The sequence below is a fragment of the Phaseolus vulgaris genome, chromosome 10, assembly GCF_051622355.1.
Source record: "Phaseolus vulgaris cultivar YP4 chromosome 10, ASM5162235v1, whole genome shotgun sequence".
In the NCBI taxonomy this organism is placed as follows: Eukaryota; Viridiplantae; Streptophyta; class Magnoliopsida; order Fabales; family Fabaceae; genus Phaseolus; species Phaseolus vulgaris.
In genome coordinates, this window is record NC_143507.1 from 9,802,238 (window position 1) to 9,821,954 (window position 19,717).

The following is a 19,717-nucleotide window of genomic DNA, read 5'->3' on the forward strand; positions in this document are numbered from 1 at the left end:
TCTTCCAATTTTAGAAATATTATTTCCTCTATCAATTCTCATCCTGAACCTCAGAAATATAACGAAGCTTCCAAACATGCTTCTTAGCAATTTGCCATGCAAGATGAGCTTCAAGCTCTTGCTGCTAACAATACTTGGCAACTTACCCCTCTCCCTCCAGGAAAGAAAACTATTGGTTGTAAATGGGTATATAAAATAAAATACCATTTTGATGGCACTGTTGAGCGCCACAAAGTTAGAGTTGTTGCCAAAGGGTTCACCCAACTTGAAGGACTTGATTTCTTAGACACTTTTGCACATGTTGTTAAACTCACTACCCTCCGCCTTATCTTGTTGTTGCCACTACCAAAAATTGGATTTTAAAACAACTTGATGTTAATAATGTCTTCCTTCATGGTGATCTCCATGAAGAGGTATACATGACCCCCCCACCTAGCCTCTCTCTTCCTTCTCCCCAGCATGTCCGCAAGCTTCAACGGTCTTTGTATGGCCTTCGTCAAGTTGGTCGCCAATGGTACACCAAGCTTTCTACTTTTCTTTTATCAAATAATTACTATATTTTTGTTGCTGATCACTCTCTTTTTCTTAAATATAATAACGATAAACTCATGTTATTCTTGTTTATGTTGATGATTTGGTCTTAACTGGCGATGACACAGAGGAAATCAATACAATTATTGCATTCATTCACCATCACTTCAAGATAAAAAAGATTAGGTACTCTCACTTACTTTTTGGGACTGGAAATTGCTCGCAACAATTCTGGTCTTCATTTAAGTCAACACAAGTATACTTTTGATCTTCTTCACGAAACTGGCATGCTTGACTCTGCACCTGTGGCCACTCCTATGACTCATACCTCCCATCTCTCTCCCGATCAAGGCTCCCCTCTTGATGCTGATGCAACTTTCCAATACAGAAGACTCCTTGGAGGTCTAATCTACTTAACCAACACGTGAACTGACATCTCCTTCGCTGCCCACAATTTAAGGCAATTCATATCTGCACCCACAACTCATCATCAACAAGCTGTCTCATGTCTTTTGCATTACTTCAAGGGCACCCCTGGTGAAGGATTATATTTTTCTCATACTAGCTCACTTCACCTCTGTGGTTTTAGTGACTCTGACTGGGCAACATGTCCTACCACACACAAATTTGTCATTGGATATTCCATCTACTTAGGAGACTCCCTAATATCATGGAAATCAAAGAAGCACAAATTTGTCATTGGATATTCCATCTACTTAGGAGACTCCCTAATATCATGGAAATCAAAGAAGCAGCCAACTATCTCTCGCAACTCCTCTGAAGCCGAGTATAGAGCCCTTGCCACCACCACATGTGAGCTACAATGGTTGTCTTACCTCCTTCAGGATTTACATCTTCCTCTCTCCCTGCCTACAACCATGCACTGTGACAACAAATTTGCCCTTCAAATAGCGTACAATAAAGTTTTTCATGAACGCACCAAACACATCGAAATTGATTGTCACCTAGTTCATGAAAAACTTAACTCTGGTCTCCTCAAACAACTGCCCATTACTTTTGCCATGCAAGTTGTTGACATATTCACCAAGTCCCTTACTTCCGCACAGTTCTCTACTCTCAAATCCAAGTTGGGCCTGACAAATATCTACTCCCCAGCATGAGGGGGGTGTTAACATATTTACTTTTTCTGTTTTAAATTATTGGGCTTTGTTTGTTTCGCCCAACTTTCCTTTTTTGTTTCAGCTAGGTCTTAGTTTTTTTCTTATATATACACCATGTATTTTACTCTCTAATACACAAGTAAATAAGAATTTCTTTTGTATTTTCTTTTATCTGCTTTTCTCTCTTTTATGTTTAAGTCGTTGTCTCTTTTTCATTTGCAATTAGGGTTCATCAAAACATCCCTTACTCCATTGTGATTTTGTGCAATTACGTGCGCTCCATTTGATGCACCACATCAGACAAGGAATATTCATCTTCATTAACTGTAATACTTGCAGGAATGGAAAATAAGAAATACTATAACAGTAGAATAAATTAGGGTAAATTCAGAAATAACACATGCTGACGTGACTTTCCTTCTACATCTCTTCATTCTTAGGGAAAATGATATCTATTGTTCACAGGTATATTCTTTCATTCTCTTCCCCCACAAAACCCTGAATCCAAATACATGATATCCTCTCACTTCTTTGTTTGTGAACAGTACATCCACATACCCTTAAACTACCATGTTAAGTGTTTAATTATTCTCTTGTCAAAGATTCTTGGCAAAAAAAAATATTTTCTTTTTTATCATCAAAGATAATTGTCATTGATAACCTCAAAAGGAAGAAACCAAAACATTACTCTCCAAAACAAGGTTGTTACAATAAATATATATATATATATATATATATAAAAGGTAAATTGGAAAAATCTTGAAGGGCTAGCTCCATGGAAGATCAATATGTTTTGGGCAGTCTTTCTTGAATTAATATTCTATCCAGCAAAAGAAAAAAAATTTAGGTTGTATAATTGATGAATAGGGGCTATGATATATATGTGGGTGAAATTTTTGTCATCTAAATTTGAAACTTCCAATAGATTCCCTCACGATAATGAGGAATTAGAAACACGGACATTTCTTAGTGTTTAAAAAAGAAATTTTTGATATCCTTATAAACAATAAATATTAAAAAAGATTATGTACAATTTAAAAGGTGTTAAGGTACATCAATGTAACTTATATTCGTTTTTTTTTTTCTAAATATGTTTTTATTGTTATATATTATAATATAAAGCTTATTTTTTTACTTAATTCAAACTTTAGATCAACTGGATATTTATAGTAAAAAGACTATTAAAATAAATTTTTATCAATATTTTTTTATATATATAATAATAAAAATTAGTGTAAACTATATAATAATATTTATGTTGACAATGAATTAGCATAAAATATTTTAACATTCTAGTTTATATTAAAAATTTATTTGTTACATAAACAACAAAATTTAACAATAACTCATTCCAATTACTTCCTTACATTCTAATAGTTTCTTAACTACAACTACTCAAAGATATATCAAATTTGGACCATAGAAAAAAAAAACATATTTTATTTTATTTTTTTATCAAACACATATATTAATTAAAGTGACAAGTTTATCATCTGGATAATCCTAGTTCTACCAACTCAGTTAAGAAATATATATATATATATATATATATATCATTATATGTAAAATGATTTTTACATTTTACAGGATTAAACCTCTATTAAGTCATTTACCCAAGGTTGCAGTTTCTCCCACTAAATCATTCTTGGGGAATGTGTTCCCTGAAGTTTTTTTAAACATTCGGAAAAGCCTTTCAGAACCCTTGTTAAATACTATGGGTTTAAGAACCTCCATAAAATATTATGGATTTCAAAACCTCTATAAAATACCATGGGTTTCAAAACCTCTATAAAATACCATGGGATTCAAAATCTCCGTAAAATACCATGGGTTTAAGAACCTCAGTAAAATATCACGAGTTTCAAAATTTCCATAAAATGACTTGTCGTTTGATAATCAGTTGACGCCAATGCAGCAATAATCCTTGTCGCTTGTTCTACATCAAGAGTCATCATTGTGCCGCCAGCTGCAACATCTTGGAGCATCTTTGTGTCAGATCTGAGACCAATGAGAAATATGCTCAGTTGAGCAATATCTTCAAACCCATGATTTGGGCATTTTCTAAGCATCGTTTTAAATCTTTCCCATGTCTCACAGAATGATTCATTTTCTCCTTGTATGAACAAAGAAATTTCAGACTTTGCTTTGATGTATCGAAAGATGGTAGAAAATCTTTGCATAAATTTTTCTTCTACATCCTTCCAACTAGTGAAGCTCTAATTAGGAAGTGATCTGAGCCAATCTTTAGCATTTCCAGCCAATGAAAAAGGAAACAAGCGCATATAAACAATTTCAATATCAGCTGATTGAAAACTCATTGTTCCCACCAATTCATAAACTATGTCCAAATGTGAACATGGATCCTCATGTTCCATTGATGTGAATTGATGAGTAGTGATAAGAGTGAGAAAATCAGAATTTATTTCCAAGACTTTGGCGGTAACAAGTATTGCAATATTATAATAATGTCTTTCTCTGGTACATGACATAATCTCCAAGTGTCCTCCTAGGAGGTGATACTTGTTCATCTGCTGTATTGTTTTCCTCTTGAAAATATATTAGTTGAAAAGAAAAAGTATAGTTTTTCGAAAATTTTAAAAAATAAACAGAAAATTAAATTCTAATTAAATAAAACAAATAAAAGAAAATTCAAAATAAATCAGAAAATAAATAGAAACAAATAAAATTAAAATAATAACAGCAAATCTGCAAATTAAAATAAATAAATAAAAAAAAAATTGTTTAAAACAAAATAAAAACAGTAACAAATATAAAAAAAATTAAAAAAAAATCAAAACAATTAAATACTACAAATTAATTATAATAAAAACTAAAGACAGAATAAAAGAAAACAATAAAAACAAAAAAATGAATAAATTATAATTGTAAACAACTAACTAACTTAGTTTAAAAACTAAGTTTAAAGATACTACGTAAACTAAGTCTACGTAAAAAAAAACTAAAACTAGTAATGATAAATAATTAAAAATAAATAAATAAAAACTACGTAAACTTAAATAAAACTTCGTAAACTTAAATAAAACTACGTAACTAAACTTAAAAACAAAAAAGAACTAAAATAAAAATATAATAAAACAAAAACAAAATCGAAAGACAAATCAAAATAAAAACAAATAAAAGCAATTCAAAGAAATAAGAATTAGAACAATAAAAACAAAATAAAAATTACTAAAAATAAAAATATTAAAAACAAATCAAAACAATACAAATATTCATATTTAGGAAACTATACTCAATAAATCAAACTTGTTCTTGAGTTGGTTATGTTGGCACTGGTCAATAAGAAAACAAACAAATTAGGTTTCATCTCTCTCACTCTCATGTATTTTGATAAGCATGCTAATATTAAGTTCTTTGATTGAAATTGATGCTCGTAGAAAATTCATTTATATCGATCCCTCGCATATAAAATCCTTAATAATGTTTCCTAAATATCGATCTCTCACATATTTATAAAAACAACTTAGAATCTCACTCTCAGACGTTAATGACAATTAACATTTCAAGTCTATCTCTAACACTCAAATATGTTAAGTATTGTGGTTTAGGTCCAAAGCCTAAAAATACCTCCTGGTCGTCAGATTTAAGATTCTCAAATTGTCACATAAAGTTAAAAGTAAAACAAAAATACCAATAATCAATTAAGAATTGAATAGTTTGAGCAGATCACTCTCAATCCCAAAGAGTATAATTAGTCACACATACTTCTATCACCTTCCACTCTCCCAATTGGGTTATAATTCACTTTATGATGTTTTTCTCTCAATCTAGCACACACTAGGGTTAAGCCTCTAGCCCCCGTTTATCCTAGTTTTCTAGAATTAGGTTGTTTCTTGTGTCGCGCTAATGGGCTAAGTGATAAAACATAAAAAAAATGCTCAATCTTTCTTTGCATTTTTTTTTTTCATTCTGGACCTTTCAGTTTTGTCTTTTTAGCTCAAATTATTCTCCTTTCCTCCCAATCTTTAATCCTCCCTAAAAATCTACAATTAACTTCAAATTTAGAAATAAAATGTTCTCATAAAAAATTTTAAAAAAATATAAATTCATAAATTAAAAATTATTTTATATATAAATTAACAAGAAATCTTCATAAATATCTAAATTTTAATATAAAATATTACTAAAATTAAACTCTTATCATAAAACCATATCTATATGAAAATTTTCCATTGTAATCATAATTTTAGAAGATATCTATTAAGACTTATCTATTGTGGAAATTCTCCATTATAATCATAGCAAATTTAGACAATATCAGATAGATTCCCATGTTATAGAGTTATTGCTTTTTCTTCAAGACTATGTAAATTGTGATGAATTTTATAGGGTTTTCTAATTTTTAATATAAATAAAACTAACAGCGATATCACATATTCCAATAAAATCATGTTCATATTCTGATTTATAATTCATGGAACCCAAGAAGAGGTAGAGAGAGAATTTGATAGAATAAAAGATGTGATATGTCACCTAAAGAAAATGACATAATATTCTTTCCTTGTTTGGGTGATGTGATAAAAGATGGTGATATTTGACAAGTAACAAAGCATACCAATTTTATAATAGTTAAAATCATAAACATAACACTATAATATTTATCTCTTTGTCATCTTTGAAAAAAAAAAGAACAATCTTATTTGTTCACACATTGATAGTTTTGTATATATTGAATATTTATGTACCATTCACATCTTGATCTAAACATCATTTAATGATATTATTTTAAATAATAACTAATTACAATTCTATTTTCAATTACTTTTTTATCTTGATATTAAAGTTTTAACAAAAAAAATATTTATAAAACTAATTAATTTTGCTTATATTTAAGTGTCCTATTTGAGAATATAATAGATGAAACATGTCTTTTTTTCTTGTAGGCCTAGGATTCTTATCTGACATTGGTGAAGAACATTATCTGACATTGGTGAAGAACATATACCTATGAATCTGTGCCTAGGTATGAAAAAATACATAGAAAATTCCAAAACTATCCAAGCAAACAAAGAACTGTACACAGTCCTAGAAAAGTGATGGAATCTCATGGGCATCACGTTACACCAAAACACGATCATTCAAGTTACTATTAAATCGATGAACATTGGCAGCTTTTGCATGTAAATTCATTTCAAACACTTGTACATGTTTCTATCATTAGCCAACATATTCAACATCTCAGCCAAAATTTTCCAATTCTTTGACTTTTGTATCTCTCAAGTGGGTAATCATGAATAGGGTAAGGGTGAATTTAGATTTCACAAGAAATATTCAAATAAAATTTCTATTTTTTTTATTAAAAGTTGTCTCAATATATTTGGCAAATTTTCTAGATTCAGTTAGAAGCATAATTCCCCTCAAAATTCAATTGATTTATTTTGAATTTCATTTGTGAGACTCGCACTAACTTTTAATTTTTTTTTTTAATAATAAACCTATTTCTTTAGTGAACTGTATGTATAAAATCCTAGCAAAGATTCAAGATGAAGTCACTTCTAGATAGAATAATGGTTGTAAATGAAATGGTGGAATAAGTTTGTATGAAAAAGAAGAAGAATCTTATTATAAAAGTGAATTTATTGATTAAGTGAGATGGATTTTTCTATACGATGAATGGTAAATTTGGGTTTAGTAGTTGGTGGTTGGATGGGTGAAACCGATGTGTAGTTAATATGTTCTAGTTTGTTTATGATACTTTTTTCGTTTGTGAAGTAAATTTAGAGAATGTATTGATAATAAAAAAGTATTCTTAAGTGCTTTGAAATAGCATTAGGATTGAAGGTCAATTTTGCTAAAAGCAAAATTCAAGGTTTAAAGGTGCAATGTTACTTTATTTTTTTATCGACAATGAATAAATATATTAATAGAGACACTTCAGGGGTGTCCCAACCCTAGAACATGGCTCAAAACTCCCAAAAAAACCTAAACAGCTTTTGACATATAAAGCACGACAGAAAAGGAAGTTAAATCCAAGTGGACTAAACTTGAGCCAACATGATTCCACTTTATTAGCTTTCAAGTACCCAAAAGGGCATAAGTTGCCTAGCAAGAGCTTCTTGGCACCACTCAACAACACATTTAGAGCATCTTTTGACCATCTTGAGTGCATTAAAGTGCTTCATGACAGTTGGCACACAACTAGCCTCCTACACTTTAACAACAATGATTAACGCTGCCTCCACCGATAATGCTTCCATCATAGTAAAGATACTATTACTTCCAATACCAATCCAAATAACTTTGTTGAATGCTACTAAGAGAGCGTAAGATACGAAAAATTGAAGGCTTATCAGTATGATTAGCTGCAGCAAAAGGAGAGAGCTTGCCCTGCATCTAAACCATTCGAACATATGTGACAAACTAGTGAGAAAGCAACTCAATCAGTAGAGAGGTTGCAGCTATCTGTTAAACAAAACAATGATTCATCCCACCAATACACTTCATTCTTCTTCTTCTGCTCCCCACATAAAATAGGATCACACCAAAACATTCCTACCCAACTCCCCTCTTACTAACTTGACAGTTGAACCTCCTCCAGGTTTCCCTATACAGGAAAATGCATGTTCTCCTTCCACTCGACACACTAACACATCCCAACCAGATTCTAACCAGCATTTACTAAAATGCTTCACATCATTACCACTGCTAAGCACTGGTTGACTGCTACATACCACGATACTTCCATGACAGCAGCTACACATCATTACAGGTTCTAAATATCCTTTACACATAGCTTTTGATACATAAAGTGTGATTAAGATTCCAATCTGAATAAGAATAGGTAAAGGATCGTAACATGTATTTCAACCATAACCAAGAACTCAGTTGTGTCATATGGAATATTTCTTCCGCATTAGAGACTCCTTGGTTGAAGACGATTTTATTTCTTTGTTCCCAAATGCTCCTTACTACCGCCACCCATAACCCTTTCCAAATCAAATTCTGCTTAGGACTAAGGTGGGCTAAGAAGAAATTCTCAAAGTGGCACCTCAGATTCTTATGTTGGACGGTCAAGATACCTACTCATCTAAAACACAAGGCCCATGCACGTTGAGCGACAACACGTTCCAAAAACATATGTTGGGAATATTCCTTTGGATCTTGGCAAAAAACACATGAAAAAGAACTAACCATCACCCCTCTCCCGATTAAGTTGCTTCTTGTTGGAATTCGGTCTAGCAATATCCTCCATGCAATAACCAAAGCATTAGGAAAAGTTTTAGCTTGCCATAACTGGTTAAAGAGACTTGTTTGGTCCCCTAAGCCATGAGAAGGTATGTAAGCATAAGCTGATTTCACGGAAAACGCGCTTGCACCATCTCCTCCCCACAATTGTTGATCCTTTACCTCCCTGTTCATAATACTCACACAAATATACCTTAACAAATCTTCTTCTTGCAAGGATTCCCAATCGAATCTAGCTCTCCTCCAACTTAGCCTCAATTTCCAGACTATAACTTCCCATTGACCTACCTCTCCCACCGTCAGCCCCTGGTCCATAGAAATGGAGTGTAGCCTGGGGTACAAGGAAATAAGCTTGGTATCACCCACCCAAGCATCCTCTCAGAATCTGACTTTATCTTCGGCTCCTACTTTCCATACCAGTGCATCTTGGAACCATCCACCTACCTCACCTTCACCACAAGCTCTACATAAGTCCCTCCACCACCATGAGTGGTACTTCTAAGGTTTTTGCCATCGGCTGGACTCTAATCCATATTTTGAAATTAACATGACCTTCAATTTTCCTTGTTCTTCGCTCACAAGACGCCATTTCTATTTGGCCAGTAGAGCACCATTCCATTCACCTATTTAGACATGCCAATGGGGTGATCCAAGAAAGATCAGTTTCTGGAAACCCATGGTTAGTAAGATAAAGAAGAGTCTGACCAGAGGGAAGGGACTAATCTATCACTTGTAGGTAGATTTTGTCTAATTAAGTTTGTTCTTAATGTGTTATCCCTGTTTTTCATGTCATATTTTAGAGTTTCAAGGGCTATAGAAAAAGAATTAGTAGTTCTACAAAGAGATTTCTTATTAGTTTGGAAATATGAAGGAAGGAAAATAGTTTGGGTAAAATGAGAAAATATGTGTAAACACAAACATGAAGGTGAGCTAGGCATAAAAGATATAAGGGCTTTCAATTAAGCTCTGTTAGCCAAATGGAAGTGAAGGCTATTAATTGAAAGCATAAGCTCACTACAAAAAAACGTGTATAATGCAACGATTATTTTCGCAAAAACTGGTGTTTTTAACCGTCGCATTATACGTTTGTGGCGGTACCGCGTACCGCCAGAATTCTTGCCGCCACAAAGTTTAATGTGGCGGTCAATTGAGAACCGTTGTAGCAGACGCCATATTATGCATTGTATAAAGTGTCGATTTTAAGCGTGTAATTGACGTCAGTTATAAATGTCATAATTTTAAAACTGGGTAAACAAATTCTAACGTAAATAGTGACAGTTTTAACCGCCACTTAATACAGTATAGTATGACATTTATAATATACTTTATAACTGTCATAATTTGAATATTAAATATTTATTTTATTTTAATATTTATAATAATTTATTTAATTCTATTTTATAATTTGATTTCATAATATTATTTAATTTCATATTATAATTAAATTTCATAATATAATTAAATTGTAACATAAACTAATTTCATAATATAATTAAAATTGCTAAACATAATAATCAAAACATGACTTCATTTATTCATTGATAACAAAGTTAATAATGTCAAACTAATCCAAACAACAAGTAAATTAAATTGTCAAAATATAAATTCTTTCACTTTCTAAACATATTACAACTAAACTCTCAATCCTAATTTGTCTTATTGCTTCCACTTGATCCCATAATATTCTGACTTGATGATGCAGCACCACTTCCAACATCCGGTGCCTGGATTAAATTAAAATATGCTTAGAGTTAATTAATAATTTTTGAAAAATAAATGAAAAAAATAATGAAATTCAAGGTATAGTATGAGAGAAAAAATTATATTAAGGCAATAAAATTAAATTAAGGCAGCTAATAAAAATCAACAATTATAAATTAATTATAATTTTAGGATTTACCTTTAGATTCATGAGAAAGAGAAATAAAACAATAACCAAATTAATAGATCAATAATATAGATATTTAAATAGAAAGAGTTTGAACATCACACTTTTAACACCACACTTTTAATTTTTTTTCCTGAAACTAAATCTTGTATGTCATGAAAGAAACAATTAATGTATCAAATCATGATTCAACTTCTAAAATACTTTATGAATAATAAATTGTAATATTCATCAATGACATAAAATTAGCAATGTTAATAGTTTTAGAGTAGGAATTAAAAAAGAAGCTAAAAAGAGGAAACATGTGAAAGGCAAGGACTGTTGGATGGTTGATCGATCATGACTTCCTCTGACTCTGTCATATCCACTATTGTATAATACTTATTTTAAAAACATTAGTAGACATTGAGATGTGCATTTATGTAACAATCAAGTCAACACAAAGTTTATTACCACTACAAGAAAATCATGAAATAGAAACCAGTTTGTAGAAACCAAAATAATTAGTTGCAATAGTAACTAAATTAGAGACCATTTTAGAAACTAAAAAGAAATTTGGTTTCTAAATTAGTTTCTATTATTTTCTATTATTGTTAAATAGTTTCTAAATTGGTATCTAATTAACAACCAAGGTTTTTGCTACCAAATTTAGAAACTAAATAATTGGTAGTTAAAACTTTAGTTGCTAATTAGATACCAATTTAGAAACTATTTAACAATAATAGAAACTAATTTAGAAACCAATTTTTTTTTTTAGTTTCTAAAATGGTCTCTATTTTAGTTTCTATTGTAACTAATTATTTTGGTCTCTAAAAATTGGTTTCTATTTCATGATTTTCTTGTAGTGTACTATGACTTGACTCATGTCATTTTGTACAGAGTATCCATTATTTAGTAATGACTTAACTTAAAAAGAGAGAAAAAAGAGTGAGAATACACATCCATTCTTCCTTAAGGGATGCTTGAATTATATTTTCCTCTCCTAATTTTAAGAAGTACACTCCCCTTTCCCATAATATAAATTGTGTCACACTTTAGTACATCTTAATGTAAATGAACTTCTTAGTAAATAAATTAATTAGATAACTGTTTCCTTTGAATTATAATCTGGATATTGAACTATGAAATGGTAAATAAAAGAATTACTTTCCAGTTAACAAGTTGGAATAATCTAAAGGATAAAGACAACTTTTCTAGAGTAATTTTTTTTTATTTAAATATAGATTTATGACATATAATAAGCAAGCCATATTAAACATAATGCAGTTTGTTGGACTCTAACAAACTTCGTATGTATATAGTGGTTCAAAAGGAAAATGAAACTATTTATTTTTAAAATAAAATAGATTAGACATATATATATATATATATATATAAAACAAGTAAAAATCTGCCTAATTTTTTAGAAAAAAAATACTCAAACAAAACAGAGTATTATTCCAAGATATTTGTTTATGAAAATCAAACTCCATGTTGAGGAAAAAAACAAAAAAATATGCATACCTAAAATTACAATCTACATACGTATAATAAATATATATTTTACCTGCACGCACCGAATCATTTCAAAGGTCTTCCTTAAGCTAGAATGATACATATCCAACCTCACCTTCAATTTTTCACACTGCCACCATAACACACATGATCATGCTCTAACAAACACAAGATAAAAATTTGGAAATAGAAACAATTACACTAAAGCCACTAAAGTAAAGAACAATCAGTACTAATTAGTAACTAACTACTTTTTTTTAACCGATAATCATCCCAAATTCTCTTAAATCAATCCCAGAAATTCACACAAATAATAAATCACTCTTACCAAATAACGCATTAGAGATTAAAATAAGAATGACAATTTCTGAGGAAAGAATCACACCATTTACCTCAAGTTCAACAACACAAAACGACTCTAACCTCAAATATACAAAACACACGAGCTCATTCAACTCCCAATACGATCCAAGTGGTTTCTTTATCTCACTAATAAACAACTTACAGTCTTCTTGTAGCACCAATTAGGTTTCCGGTGGACCCCTTCTGCAGTACTTAATAAGATTACTCAACACCCCTATTTTTTTCATCCAGCTCAACTATTCTAATCTTCAAAACCCACTGCATCTTTGAAGAAAACACCACTCTACTTAACTACACACAGCTATGTAAGCGCTTTTATTACTATAATAATATTAATTATAATTTTCAGCAAAAACAACATTCAACATTGATGCAATAAACTTGACAGTGAAATTGTAGAGAGTAGCATTCAACATCCACAAAAAAAAGAGAAAGAAAAATAGATCGATAGACGAATCGTGTACTTGGACCTGGCGAAATCGTAGAGTTTTCTGGTGCTGGAGAAAATCATAACTCCGACTTTGAGAACGTGATCCTCCTTATCACGATCTTTCCTCTCCCCATACCATACCCTAACAATCAAATCCTTTCGATTTAGAAAAGCACTCGTTGTAAAACAGATCCACAAACAAAACTTCAATTAGACGAAGAAAAAAAACAAAAAAAGCAAAAATCAAAACAACACAGTTGCGAAAGAGAAAATAGAAGAGGCTTGGATCCACATGCGGTGGTGACGAAGGAAGACCAATTAAGTAACTAACTACTTAATAAGTTAGTAAGCAATGATAACAAAAACATGTTTAATTCAAGAGAAAACAGGGTAGTTACCTGTAAGTTGTGTTTAATCAAATTAATAGATTGGGCTACAGCGGCGATATGACTCTTCCAATCATCATCGTTTTCGTCCAAAATGTTCCAATTACTGGCCAGAAATTTTTGGACTGTGAGCCCATCAGAGGTTGAAGGCTCAGTGGCGGCGACCTTAGAGACCCAAAAGCGAATTTGGAAAAGTATCATTAGGGTTTACTCTGTGAAGATGCGAGTGATGGCTAGGTTAAACAAAGAAGAAATTTGGAGATTGGAAAAGACAAAGAAATAAAGGATTTTTAGAATATGTTTTTAAAGGATTTTCGAATTTGGGAGGATCAGGGGATGAAGATGAGAATAGGGTTTTGGGAAATCAAATATTTGAGAAAGTGTGGGAAATGTAGAAAGCGAACGAGTGACTTGCAGAGATGATGGAGAGTGGAGAGTGAAACAAGAGCGAGAAAACGGGTTTGTTTCAAAAAACTCCACCTCGAACGAAGTCGACGGTGGATGTGGTAGAGAGAAATGATGAGTGGTGGAGAGAATATGGTGAACTGCAGAGAGAAGATGGTGGATGTGGTAGAGAGAAGAGAGAAGGCAGAGAGAAGAAAGGAGGCAGAGAGCAGTAGGGAGAAGACAGTGAGTAGCAGAGAGAAGAAGAGAGGGTTTCGAAAAGAAGAGGGAGTTCAAAGGTTTTAGGGAATAAATTTGGGAATTATACGGAGGGAACGAAAAGTGGGAGAATATTTTATTTCGGAAGCTAATTATGGCACTTCTAAATGCCACATTTCGAAAGAACATTATGGCGTCTACGAAATTGTCGTATTATACAGCTAGTTGTGACAGTTTTTAATAACCGTCATATTATAACCGCCACCACATACACGTTTTTTTGTAGTGGCTTTTGGCTAGAAATAGTAAATGCTAAATATGGTTCATGGAGAAGTTTAGAAAGGATGTTTGATAGGTCAAATGAGTCATGGTGGTCGGGATATCTAAGGAGGGTATGTGAAGGAAAAAAGTGGGAGGTGATTCAATAAAAATATGAAATGCAAGGTAGAGGATGGGGAAAAACACTAAGTTGTGGCAAGATAAGTTGTTGAGGGAGATGCTTTGATGAACAAATATCCTAAAATATTTAGTAATTCCAACCAGAAAGAAGAAAAATAGAAAACGTTTGGGATTGAGAATTAAATTGGAGAATGGAATGGTTTGTCTGGGAGGTTGATCAAGTAAATGAGCTACAATATATACTGTCAAATACCAATATGAGAAGGTCATAAAGGGATACGTGGATTTGGATTACAAGTGGTACAAACACGTACACTGTAAAATTAGCTTATGAGTGTATAATGGAATCTGAAGTTGGGGGTAATAAAGAAATATATAGGGTTCTTTGGGATATCAAAGCCTCACCAACAATATTATTTGTTTCTTGGAGAGTATTACAAGATAGGCTTTCAACTAGGGACAAACTGGTACAAAAAAGGGTCTTGGTTCTAATCCTATGTGTGTCATGTGTGATGAGGCTGGGGAAACAATAGAGCACATTTTCTTTACATGTAGGGTAGCAATTGGGATGTGGAATATGTGTTATGTGTGGATAAAAGTCCAAATTGTACAACATTACAAACTTGATCCACATTTCAAACAATTCTTATCACCAAACCTAACCAAAAAGGCAATCTAATATGAAAGAGTATGTGGTAAGTAGTCGTATGAATCATATGGAAGATGAGAAATCATGTAATTTTTAAGGATGAAAAAGTGGATGAGGAGAAGATCTTTACCAAGGCACAATTAAATGTATGAGCTTAGATTGTCAACAAACATCATATGGTCGGATTCTCATATTCTGATTGGTGCTTATGTCCAATTGTGTGCATAAAATACTTGTCTTAAAGAATATTGAACTAAAGAACTGGAGGTAAGTCAATAGAATGTGATTCATATAAATGCACACATGTGAGTGACAGGTGGATGGTAATTAGGGAGTGATATCCAAATGTTGGAGTCCAACAAAGAAGCGTAGCAGGAATATAAAGAAGCTAAAACCACAATGCAAGCCCTTTGATTTAGTTTTTATGGGCAGGGGGTCTACCGTGTGCATGCTTGTGTAATTGGGGCAATTGAATACATCATTTGGAATGGAGGAATTGTATCAATGGTGCTTGTATATAGATTTCAATAAGTCTAATGTACTCACATATGGTTGAGGTTTTGGTTTTTTGAATGTAATATGTCACTAAATGGGACATGGAAGAAGGGTATATTACATGGGAATGATGATTATGTAGCCATATTATTTTTTGTATAAGGATTGAAATATCCCTCAAATGTTTGAATTGTAGATAAAGATTTGAATTTGATCAAGTTGATAGAGATAGAGAATGGAATGAACAAATTGGTTATGGCAATGTTGTGTGATGCAGTACTAGTGGTATTTTGTATTACGAGTTACAAAGACCGGTCCACCATCAAAATCTCCCAACACAACTCCTCTGTTGTCACAAAACCTATGTATATGTTGAGTCTGATCCATGTAATATGTGAGTTGTTGTCTTGTTGGTAGTGAATAGTCTTTTAAGCTAATTCATATTGTTTTAAACTAACTAAAGAGCAAGTGAGAGACCATATAATTGGAGGAGACTATTTTTTATTTTAATAATAGTTCATGAGATTAGTGTTGTACTTTCATCGTGATTTTTTACATGGATTGAAGCACTCCTTTATACTTATTAATTTTATTAAAATACTTATTAATTTTATTATTTTAATGATAAAAAAATTAATAGTTATAATCTTTAATCTTTATGGTTAATAAAATTCTAATTTTTTTAATCTTAAACCTCTAACCGTCTTCACATAAAAAAAAAACATTGAAATAACGTTAGAATTAAAGGAAGAACACTATTGGATAAATCAAAACAAAATAGATGTTAACAAAGAAACATTATTTCGATAAATCAAAAGAATCCAAGTGGTTATTGAAGCATGTTATATGCAACATGGGTACTACTAACCTAAAAAAACATAGTTGATTTGACATGTATCATCCAAACTTATTAAGAGAATTTATAAACTTATCTCTAATGATTATCTCAAATCCTTCACTTAACTGAGATTTTTTTTTAGAAATGTTTAAATTTTTTATATTAAGTTTTATGGAAGAACATTTTAAAGATTATTTCAAATATAACATGGTAAAATTTAATGAAATATTAAGTAAATTTCTTAATTAACACAAAATAGTTAATTTTATTTAAATTTGATTTCTCCCTCCGATCTCAATTATTAAAAAAAAAAACAGGCTAAAAGTAATTAATTACAATAGTTGTATTAAAAAAAACTATTGTGGACAGAGTGTCCTATTTTTATTATGTTTTTATAATTATATATAATTTTATTTTATTTAGTTTATTATATGAATATAAAATAATTAAATATATATTGTATTGAAATTATGTAATAATTAAAAAAAAAATTACTGTAGCTATTTTATTTATTTATTTTTCTTTATTTTTTTTAATTGATATCCTTTTGTATTTTGTATTGTAATTTTTTTAAAAAAAATTAAGGCTAAAATATAAAAAAAAAAAATTGTATCAAATGCAATCATTCCTATTATATATTGTTATAAACATATTTTATTAAAATCATTTATCTCTTAATAAATACATTAATTTTATCTGTTTTAATAAATATATTACTTTTATTTGTTGTAAATGAAATCATTGCGATAATTTATCTCATGATAAATTAATAAAAAAATTATTTCGTGTTTCATGGAAAATAAAAAAATAAAATATCTTTCAAAGGTTAAAAACTTTATTAATTTTGAGACGGGTAAAAATGTTTATTCAATGAAAACACATAAAATGTTTGTCACATTTTTCAAGCCTTGGAGTGTGATCTAAAATTCCTGACACCCCATGACTTTCATCAAAAGCTATACTCAATCATTACAAAAATCCAAACTTCCCAAACAAATAAATCATTCTCATTATTGAAAATAAATAATTGAGCTAACATTAACACATCTTAAATTTAAATATGAAGCAACTAAGTCAATGAAATTTAAGTTTAAGTTTGAGTTTCTTCAATAAAAAAAATATATTTTGTGTTCAAGAGTAAATAATGAGTAGTATAATCTTCTTCACCAATTTATTATAGATAGTATTAATTATTCTATGATAGAAGAAATTAGTAGGTTAAATCATAATAGAATAATAATGTTAAATTATTATATTATAATTTTAAATAGAAAGAATGTTGGAGATCCACATCGACTAGAGATTAGAGCCTTTCATTATATATAAGTGGGTGCAAACCTCAACCTCATGAGCCGGTTTTATGGGGTTGAGTTAGGCTTAAAGTCCACTTCGTAATATGGTATCAGAGCCATTTTGAGCTTATCCTAGCGAGTATTTGTGTTGGACCTATCGTGTCACCCGCTATTGGGCCGCTATCGGACCACTTAACATATATAGTCTCACGCACGAATTAACAGTCTCGGGTGTGAGGGGTGCAAACCTCAACCTCATGTCTCTAGTCGATGTGGAATCTCCAACAAAGAATTTAATATACTTTTTATAATAATAATATTAAATTATTATATTATAATTTGAAATAAAAAGAATGTAATATTTTTTATAAGTGAAGCAGAATTTAACTATTAACTTTGTTATAATAATATTTACTTAATTCAATATTTTTTGTATAATTTTTTATCAATAAATAAGAGTATTTAAAGATAATTCAACTTCATAAAAAAACTATTAAATATAACTTATCAAAGAATCTAGTACATATATTTTCATATAAAATCCACATTATCCAAATTTTTACAATTTTAAAAGATAAAATAAATTCAATAAAATTAATCTAAACTGACATAAATACCAATCAAAACTATTAAAAAAATATATACATCCATAAGAAATTAATATATCCGATGATAATTCAAAAGTTTTAATATTGATTAATTCTTTTGTAGACTCTGTTCTATCTTTTCATCTATTGCTACTGTGATCTCCATCAGATCAAAATTATGAGTTTAATCTATTTCAATGTTTAATTTTTTGCAAGATTATCCTTATGATGAAATCAAAATAGCATTAATAGCTTAATACATTATTTAAAATTTGTTACATGTAAATGTAAAGAATGAGAGGAGGGATTATCCATAATTAATGTACTCAAACTTGATCAATAAAATCCAATAAAAATGAGGATGATTATTAAAGCTCACAGATACTTAATTATTATACTTAATTATCATACTTAATTACACTAATTAAAGTGTTGATGAACAGAGAAAGTTTTTGAGTGCAAACTGGTTTGAAACACCTGCACTTGCCTTCTGTTCTTGGCCAACCTGTTCAACAACTCAACCAAGTTCTTCCTTTTCTTTGACCCTTCTTCGGCATCTGAAGATGGTGACAATGATGAATAAGATTCCAACGTGCTTTCTTTCGAAGTTTTGCTTATTCTAACGGGCTTCAGAGCCATATCAGAGTCAATAAGATGAGGAAAATTCAGCTTAGCTTTGTTACCACGCATCTCAAATGCAGCTTTATCATAAGCCAAACCAGCTTCTTCTTCACTTTCATAAGTTCCAAGCCAAATTCTCGCACCGTTCTTCTTTGGATCCCTTATCTCTGCCGCGAACTTCCCCCACGGCCTCCTCCTCACACCACGGAAACGCTTCCACACCGGCGGCGCGTGACCCTCACGCGCTTTCACCTCTGCATCGTGGACACCCTGCAAAGTAGGGCTCGGGAACGGCTTGCACATTGGAGAGTAGAAAACTTGGGGGCTGTAAACAACGTTCATGAGGGTGTTGGAATCTGGTTCAAGCTCAAGGAGATAGTGTTGAATTGATTCCAACGATGAGAAATCGCATGATGTTGTTGTTGTGGTGGCCATGTTTTGGAAGGTGATGTTTTTGTTTATTTTGGTTACTTTGGATGGAGAATACTGTGATGTGTCTTTATACCACTAGGTTTTGGAGTTGTTGTTGTTGTTTTTTGTATTTTTTTATGTTTTGAAAGTTTGAACAACGTGATACTAATTTCTTTCTTTAATGTTGTTTTCATGTGGGATGTTTCTTAGAAGGTACAATGAGTATTTGAAATAGCTTTGAAACTTGAAGAACCAGAATTTTCCCCCACGTGTGGTTACTTCGTATTATGTTATTGTTTTCTTCTTTTTCAATAGACACGAATATTTAGATAGTGTCACAATATTATAAAATTGGTGACAAACAAATCTTATTTGACTCCTATATGAGAAAAGGCACACATAA

At 31.0% G+C, this 19,717-nt stretch overlaps 1 protein-coding gene and 1 pseudogene across 1 annotated transcript; one reads left to right on the forward strand and one right to left on the reverse strand.

Annotated features, from left to right (window-relative positions):
• Window positions 1–3,692: 3,692 nt before the first annotated feature.
• On the forward strand, window positions 3,693–3,798 carry LOC150024208 (small nucleolar RNA R71; annotated as a pseudogene).
• Window positions 3,799–18,589: 14,791 nt separating this feature from the next.
• Window positions 18,590–19,423, reverse strand: LOC137819508 (ethylene-responsive transcription factor 13). Its single transcript, XM_068623383.2, has one exon. It carries the CDS (start codon window positions 19,336–19,338, stop codon window positions 18,703–18,705), a length of 636 nt encoding a protein of 211 aa, XP_068479484.2. The 5' UTR covers window positions 19,339–19,423; the 3' UTR covers window positions 18,590–18,702.
• Window positions 19,424–19,717: the final 294 nt, after the last annotated feature.